This window comes from Rhea pennata, chromosome 26, assembly GCF_028389875.1.
Source record: "Rhea pennata isolate bPtePen1 chromosome 26, bPtePen1.pri, whole genome shotgun sequence".
NCBI lineage: Eukaryota > Metazoa > Chordata > Aves > Rheiformes > Rheidae > Rhea > Rhea pennata.
Window position 1 is genome coordinate 6,569,736 of NC_084688.1, and position 8,826 is coordinate 6,578,561.

An 8,826-nucleotide genomic window follows, 5' to 3' on the forward strand; every position below is an offset into this window, starting at 1 on the left:
TCTACTGCTGTCCTGTGGCATCCCTGGCTGATAAGTGTTGGGGATGTGTTGGGGGAATGAGGACCCTAGTGTGTGGCTCAGCCAGACTGATTTCAATGTCAATCTTGTCTAGCGCATCTGTGCAACAACTGGACAGTGCAAGGCTCTGTGTGAGGTGTGGGGGAGGATAGGGGACCTTGGGTGCAGGCCACACTCTCTCATTCTGGTGATGGATGGGAGAGCGAGTAGAAGGAGCACCTGGGCTGTCACCAAGGCTGTTTCTCCCACCATACCCACCTCTGTCATCCTTCAGGACCATCACCTCCATGAGCCTCCTCCCTCACTCCAGCCCCATCCAGGCAAGAGAGAATCCCCTTCCCCAAGAGCTTGTGGGACTGCTCTCTTCCCAGGGCCTGCAGCAGTCCTGGGCTGCTCCTTCAGTGACTGCACTGGTCAGGCTCCCTACCCGCAGGACATGCTCCACAGCCATTGGAGTGTTTCCGGGTAGAGATTCAGTGAGGCAAGGACTGATGGCTACTGGCTCAGCAGTAGCTGGAGATGTCTTCCTCAGCTCCAAGGCACAGTACCTGAAAGGGTCCCACTGCAGAGTGTCTGCCCCTGCCATTACTCTGGGAAGGGTGAAGGGTCACCTTGTTACCCTAACTTAACTCCTTGCCCGCCGTGGTCTGCACCTGCAACGCCTTTGTCCCTGTGCAGCTTGAGCTATGGTCTACAGAGGAAAATTCCACGCAGATGCCTGGACTTGAATGCAGCAGAAGTTTAAGGAGCCTAAAGAGGAAACTGTGGTTGCTATGAAATCAATGGCCTGCGTCGGCTTCTGAATTCCTTCTGTGGTGCCATAGGCACCAGGGGCTTTAGTAGGTGGGGACACCTTGTGCCACAGCAGTCGCTGGAAATGCTGGAGAGGTGACAGTGCCCAGAGGTGATGGAGAGTCCATGAGCTGCTCCTCACCCTGCAATCCCGGGATGGATGCCTGTGATCTCCTGTGTGTGAGGCTGTGCCACGTCCTTCTCTCATCCTCCCTCCCAGCTCCCTCCAATGATCCCCTAGTCCACTCCTCCACAAGCAGGTGAGCTACACTGCTGGGTTTTATGTCTCTTCCTCCTAATGCGTCTTGCAGGAGAAATCTGCTGACCTGTTGTTCTTCCTCCTCTCTCTGGGCAGGCAGTCCCTCTGAGTCCTCAAAGAGTGCTCTCAGCTTGTCCGGGGCCTTGTCCTGCACAGAGCACTCCAGCCCTGCCCTGAAGGGGAAGGCATCAGTATCTTCTCACTGAGGTCCCTTTCGTATTTGTCAGAGTCCAGTACTCTCTGACCAGATTCTTTTAGATATTCCACACATACAGAGAGTGCAATGTTTAATATAAAAATTTACTTTATATACATTTGATATTACACAGGATTTTTGATTTTGAAGAGTGATAGAGGAATATACTGGAATCATACTACAAGTGTAATTGTTATTTCCGGTCTCTATAATATGCTCACCACCATGATGCTGGGTGTCCCCAGTCACCGGGAAAGAATACGTGGCTTGAAACCAGCTCCAGCCCATTGCTCTCCTCAAAAATTCCTTTGTTGTTCAGATTTTATACTCTGTATTGGGCTGAGCTACATACACTCTTCCCCCATGCTAGTCTGGCAAACCTCAGGGAGACAGTCACATTCTTTGTTCAACTCAGAAAGGAACAAACGTATGGCTTCTTATCAAAAACAAGCGTCACTCTCCAGCTCCCTTTGTGTTAAGGTAATGTCAGTTCTCTGTGCAACAGTTGTAATTACTAAGCTGCATCTTCCTGAGTTTCAAGGGCATCTTGCCCGTGTTCATCTCTCTGAGCCTTCTTTCATGACAGGGGTTATTGGTAAGTTACAGTATTCCCCCCTACCCTGCTGTGAGTTTGTGGGCACTACAGGGGGTGGGGAATGTGTTTGTGTAACAGCCTAACAGGCTGTGTAACTGACCATGGGGGCACATGCATGAGCATACCTGTGTTTGCATGTGCATGCATGAGTGTATTTATGTAACTCCATCTGCATGTGTGCTCATGCACATGTTTGCTCATGTCCATACATCTGCGTATGTATTTGTGCACATTTGTGCATCCTTGGTAGGGGCTAGTGTGTGTGCACCGGATTGCCACAGATTCCACGGATGTGACCAGCCAGTTCCAAGGCCCATAGTTACACCCTTCTGTGGCAGCACCAGACTGAGGGAGAGGGACCATGCTGGAGAGCTCAAGTCTTCCTGAGAAGGATGCAGAGCACAGACCAAATCTTTCTGTGCTGCCTGCAGGCACCCCTTAGGGGCTGGCTTGTGTTCTTGAGGTGTCCCCAGCTCCTGGGGGAGTAAGAGTGGCACTGGTCTGGGACTCAGCTGCCTCCTCAGGGATGAGGGAGCCCTCAGCCACAGCGGGCCCTTAGCCAGAACCAGCAGCCACTGGGAGAGGCAACTCCAGCAGCAGCTGGCAGTTAGCACTGGAAAGAATTCTCCTTAAAAAATGCCCTGACCAAATGTTTTGGCATTTTCTTGGTGAAACCTTTCATTTGGAGGTGGTACAGCCACATGCTCTGAGCTTTCCAGTGTGAACCTCTGCAAAGTCTGTTGGGATATCATCAAAGTTTCCATCTGCTCCAATCCTCCCAGCACCAGCCGCAGAGAGCATGCTGCGGGCAGGAGGCCTCTTTCAGGTGAGTGGAACATTCCCACTGACTTCTTCTGGGAACCCAGCAGGGAACTTGCTCCCTGGATAATGGGAATACTTGTGACCAAGGTGTCCATGTCAGGGAGCAGACCCTGCCCACTCTCCTACACCCCCATGGTCGCTGCCAGCAGGCTTGCTCCCACAGGGCTCTCATGAGTATTTGTGTTCCGGGCCTGTGGCTGAGGGTAGGCTCCTGCTCGCTGCTGCTCATGGTTGCTGCTCCCAAGGCTGCTGTTCCCGGGGCTGCTGTTTCTGCAATTTCAGGGAAACATTCTCATGCCAGCAGCAGCTCCACAAGCAGCAACAGCCAGAGGCATTTTGGTGGTGGTGGTGGGGTGGGGGGGGGCTAGTGTCTTTTTCGGGCACGCTGTCCCTGTGCGGCAGTGCATGAGCTGTTACTGCAGGTGAGATGTAGGAGCTCCGGGAGCGCCGGCTGCCACTGCCACCGCGGCTTGTGGTGCTCTGCTTTGTGCAGGGAGCACCAGGGCTCGTTCCTGCCATGATGCCCGGTCCCTGCCACTCCCCTCCTGCCTGGCCCCTGTCGCGGGCCCAGGAGCGCCATGCATGGTGCAGAGCTGCCGCCTTCATGTGCTGCCGTGCTGCCGACTGCCCCACTCTTGTCCTTCTCGCCTCCCCGCTGTGGCCCAGGTCTGGGCGAGGGTGAGAAGAAAGGCTGAGAGCAAGGCCAGCACTGGGGTAGGGCGCAGCCCCAGGGCGGAGCCAGCACCGGTGGCAGCGGCAGAGAGGAGGTGCTGGTGCTGCAGCAGAGAGTTGGTGCAGGCAGGCGGACGCGATGCACGGGTGGCTGAGCAGTGCCATGTGGTGCAGTGTGATGCGGCAGTGCCAAGGCGCAGGGCTGGCGACGCTGGCCATGGTGCTCCTGGGTACGTAGGGCTGGCAGCGGCAAGGGGGGGGGCGTTAGGGATGTGGGGCAGAGGCCAGGGTAAACCATGCGGGTTCCAAGGTTGTTACGGCCACCGTCACCACTAGCCCTCAGATTCTTATGCAGACCTCCTTTTGCTGGACATCCAGCCAGCCACCCAAGCCTCTCTCCCTCCTTCATCTGTGCTGTCTCCACCAACCGATTCAGCCATGTCTCCCTCACTACAGCCCTTCCTGGCTGCGATCCTCCCTTCATCCTTCCATTCTCCCCTTCTTCCTGGGCAGGAAAGCCGTTGTCGATGTGAATTTCTCCTCTCTTGGCAGTGGCTGTGGGCAGAGCCCAGGTGCAGCAGGAGCCGTTGGCAGAGGCCACCGAGGGCACCAGCACCAACATCACCTGCTCACATCCTAGCATTGCTGCAGGCTCAACTCAGTGGTACCGGCAGCACCAGCACCAACCACCGCAGCTGATAGCAATGGGTGTCAGAGGCGAAAAAGTGGTGCTGGACCCACCAGGAACCCTGTTCATTGCGGCAGACCGTCTCTCCAACACCCTGCGCCTTGCCCAGCCCCGCTGGTGGGACACTGCACTGTATTACTGCGCTGTGAGAGACACAGTGAGACGAGCCGGTGCTGCCGCTGTGCGCAAACGCTGCAGGGAAGTGTTGGGGGTTGTGTGTGCCCAGGTGCCTCTCTGCTCTCCGCACAGCGGTGGCACCTGTGGCTGCCTGGCCAAGAGTGGGGCAGCGTGTTTTATCGGACGCTCTGGATGCTGGAGGTGGGAGCAGAGGAACCGGGTGGGCCTAACCTGAGCCATGGGCGGTCAGAGGAAAATCCTGCTTGGCAGGGAGTGGTGGAGTCATTGGTGCAGCGGTCATGGTGCCGGAGCCGGTGGGGGTGCCACCAGGAGGCCATGTCCCACTCGCCCCCGGGGCACGGAGTCCTCCCCACAATGTAGCCCTCCTGGCCTGGCCCCACCTGTCTTGTCCAGCCTGGGAGCGGTGGTGCTGCAGACCCACGCACTGTGCTGCTGGCTCCCGTGGGGAAAAGGGCGCCGGGGAGCCAGCCAGGCCAAGCCACCGCCCAGGCAGAGCTGACGAGGGAGCGACCTGAGTGCTGGGAGCCCTTGTCAGCCCCTGGTGCCCCAGCAGAAGCTTCCTGTTCTACCCACCTTCACAGCTCTGGCATCAGATTCTGGGACCCAGGGACACAGGGCTTCTCAGTCACCACTGGTCTCACCAATGTTGGGGAAGTGCCATCCATCCACCATCCCACGGAATGGTTTCCCCACCACTTGCTTACCCTCCTGCTGCCCCCTGCCCCCAGCCCAGTTATGCCTTGGTCTTTCCAGGCCACAGGTGGAGCTGGGAGGGAAGTGGTGAGCCATGCTGGGATGTGGCCACAGGGCCTGACTTGGCCCTCCCACTGTCTCAGTTCGGCTTGGCTCTGGGGGTGTGACTAGTCCCTGCATTGCGCTCCCTCTCTCAGGGTCCCTTCCTCTCCTCCTGGCCTCTCTGGCCCTCTCTCTGTCCCCCAAGGCTCCCTTTTCCTCACCCGCATTTCACTGCCTACCTCCTCATCACTGGTGCTGCCTCCAGCTGGTCTGGACCAGGCCTATGAGGAGTGAGCAGGGGGCCTGTGCACAGCATGTGGGCAGCCTCCTCCTCTGGGAGGAGAGTCCTGAGCACGAGAAGCTGCCAGGGAACTTAGAGCACGTGTAGCAGCTCAGATTTCATGGAGCCCAGAGGCAGAGAGAAGAGGTTCGGCCCTACGTCCTGTGTTAGATAGCCTTTGTAACTGCGTGACTTTGAAGTACTGTCAGGTTGACAGGCTTTGGGCGAGCGGAGTGCAGCACAGTATCCCTCCTGCCATGGCCTCAGCTGAATAGGGAGACCCTGAAACTGGTGTGAACGGAGGGCTGTGAATGAGAGTGGCTTTGCTGAAAACCTGCCTGTGGGTAGCCCTTGTACTTGCCCAGACAGTCAAGTCCCAAGACACAGGGTGGCATAAGCAGCTGGAGGCTGTGTATGCAGATGAGTGAAGAGAGACTCTCTCTAAAACTTAGGGCTCTGATGGGATCTCTTTCCTCTTCCCTGAAAGTGTGTGTGGGGGGGGTGGTTTCTTTCTATCTCTGTGTGAGAAGCTCCCACAGTAGGTGCTATTCAGAGAAGCCCACTGGGGATACTGAGCTAGGCACCTGGTTCCAGGCACCTCTGTCTGTACCTGGTGCTACTTATATCCAGGGCCAAGGTGGATATGGGTAAGTGCAAGCATCCCTTCACCATTTCCTGCCGAGCTGGGTATAGGCTCATGTGTCTGGCTGGGCGCTAGATGACAGGAGGTGTCAGAAACACTTCTCTTCTGCTGGGGGATGGTTTGTCTGGTTCTTATTTCTAGGAGGGACAAAGAGATGGAGGTCCCCAGCAACATCCTCCATGTCCTTTTGACTGACCACAGCATGCCTAAACTGTCCGTTAGGCTCATCCGTTAAGCAAGGACATTCAGTCACTGTCCATACAAACACAAGTCCATACTGCGAACTTCTCTCGCTTGCCTATATTTACCTTTCCGGATCCAACCTGGCACTCCCACTGCAGCTCTGTACTTCCCCTCACTTGCCTCCCCAAACTCACTCCTTCCAGAAGGGTAAGGTCCCAGCTACCTCTGGGGATCTCAGGGAGAGGTATGGTTCTCAGGCAAGAGAGGAAGAAGAGGGTAGAGTGGTAGAAATAATGTTGACATCCGTTCTCAGAAGAAATAGCACCATCTGCAGAGAACTGGGCACCCTTGGGGAAGGTGAGGAACTGCCAGTGGGGAAAACCCCTGAAATCCCCAAAGGACCAAGCAGTAGTGTGCAGGAGAGCATGTGTTTCTAGCTGGTGAAATGAGGACTGCACTGGGACATCAGGCCAGGAATAGCCACTTCCTACCATGGGGAACCCAGAGCCCCCACGTCTTCCCCCATAGTGAAGACATTCAGTGGGCTGTTGCCTGGGGAGCAACATGTGTCACTGCCAGAAGAGGCCGAGCTGCAGATGGTGTGTTTCAGGCATGATAAGAAGAAACATTTTCTCTTCCCCCTTTCGTTCTTTGCTCCCCTTGCAGAGTCATTTCCGGCAGCTCAGCTCTCTTGGGGCTGGGAGGTGGTTTTTCGACTCTCACACACAAACAGCAGGGTCAGCCTCAGCATGTACCTCCAATACCTCGTCCTCGCTGCCCTCCTGGGGAATTCGCTGGGTAAGCACAGTCTTTTACTCCTGACATAGTCCTTTTCTTTCTCCCCTCATTAAACCCTCACCCCATCACCAGATCTCTGCAAGGATCTTCTCTTGAAATACCAGATCACATGGGTGTTTCGCACCTGTGGTCTGAAGAGGCTGTTCCTGCTGGAAAGGAAAACATGAGACAGCAAAGAAAGACCTCATCCCTGGACCACCTAAGACACTCTTCTGCAGCTTTCCTTTCGCTCCATCCATCCATCCATCTCTCTGCCTTTCTCTTCTGATGCATCTGGGTCCAGTGTTCCACAGATACGTCACTGCAGAAGCTCTCTGCTGTCTGCAGGGTCAAATGATTGCCTTACAGCCCAGATAGACAGGACTTTTCAAAGCTGGTGCAAGTGCTGGAAAGCTCTCATCCCACAGACATTACTAGGGTGTCCAGCTCTCTTTCCTGGTTTGCAGTTGTAGTGCAGCATGCCCTGGCAACCCATTTTTTCCTGCATGTCAGCACAGCCAGGGTTTCCTTTTTCCTCATTTGCAAAGACCGGAGAGGCATGCAAGATGACAGGTAACTGCAAGAGAGATGCAGCTTTTTGCAGCACCTCCCCCCAGAATTGTTCTGGTGCCAGCACAGGAGGGCCAGGCAAGACAGCCTGTTCCCTGGGCAGTGGGAGAGTGGGGAGGTGGGAGCAGGGCCATGGCAAAGCTCTAGTCCAGGAGCCTCTCAGCAGGAAGTGATGGAATTACCATGTTGCAGGATCTGCACTGAGGCAAGAAGGCCAATCTCCTGCCCCAAACCACTCACTAACTACCTTGCTGCAGGGCCACGGAGAGGGCGCCTTCTTCCCTGGGCCTTTTGTCATACTTTCACTGACTCCCACTTTCTTCCAGATGCCATGGGCCAGACCACCGTGACTCAGAAAGATAGTCTAGACACAGTGGAGGAGAGAGGCACTTTCCAGACCACCTGCACCTACCAGACCTCCAGCTTTTATGGCTTGTTCTGGTACCAGCAGAGGAGTGGCCAAGCCCCACAGCTGGTCTCGCATCAGGTGGGAGCTGGTCGCAAGGACAGCAGCCGATTCACCACACCACTGAACACCACAGGGAAATACAGCCTCCTGAAGCTGGAGGAAGTCAAGGTCTCTGACACTGCCTTGTACCTCTGTGGTGTGGAAGACACTCTGGTGCAGGAAGCTTCCTTGGCTGTGCAAAAACCTGAGGCAGGGAGGAGGGTGAGGGTGCCTCTAGACAAGGTGGAGCTCCATGGACATGACCCTCAGCTCTCCCCTAGCAATACTATTTTCAGACTGGTGTCTGCAGGCCTGACAGGGAGGAGAAGCTGGTGAAGGCGCCTCTGCCATGGAAGGGTTTTCCCTGTACACCCAGGATAGGACCACACTTGGCATGGGCTGTGCAGAGAGTCTATGTGCTCCTTTGATCTGATCTCTCAGCACAGCACCAGGGCTCAAAGGAATCACCCTGTGTCTCATCCAAGTCTTGCAGTCCCATTCCAAAATGCCTGTTCATTCTCTGTCCAGCACATTTGCCCAGATCACTGGCAGACTGGGTGCTTCAGAAGGACCTAAGAGGTAGTGGCACAGTGCTTGAGCAGGAACTGGAGCCATGACTTGTGAGGAGTGGTAATCTCTTGGTGTGTGGTGGAGCAATGGACAGGAGCTAAAGTTTCCTGGTGCATTTACCAATGCCAGCGACAATGTACCCGCATGTTGACTACAGTGTTGGGAGGCAGGGGGAGTGGTGGGAGGGATTCTTGTTCTGGCTGACAACAACTCTTGCAGATAGTTTCTTTCACCCTTACAGTTCTGGAGGCCAGAGGCAGGAAGGAGGGATGTTTCGAGCCCTGGGGCCTGAGCAGTTTCACAGAGGCCATTTTGATTGCAGCCCCTGCAGAGCGGAGGGCAAAGGAGCTGGAAGTGGAGCTGGGAATGGAAGGAGAGAGATCCCAAATTGGTGAACTGTCCAGGTAGTTCACCAGCTTGAAAATATATACAGTGCACTT

At 55.4% G+C, this 8,826-nt stretch overlaps 2 gene segments (V, D, J or C); both read left to right on the forward strand.

The window, feature by feature from the left end:
• The first annotated feature begins 3,504 nt into the window (after positions 1–3,504).
• On the forward strand, positions 3,505–5,209 carry LOC134151122 (T cell receptor alpha variable 4-like). The segment is given in 4 exon segments: positions 3,505–3,584; positions 3,907–4,199; positions 4,292–4,379; positions 5,121–5,209. Coding segments are annotated over 4 exon segments (537 nt in total).
• A 1,561-nt stretch (positions 5,210–6,770) lies between these two features.
• On the forward strand, positions 6,771–8,152 carry LOC134151123 (T cell receptor alpha variable 1-2-like). The segment is given in 2 exon segments: positions 6,771–6,819; positions 7,695–8,152. Coding segments are annotated over 2 exon segments (507 nt in total).
• The last annotated feature ends 674 nt before the right edge of the window (positions 8,153–8,826 follow it).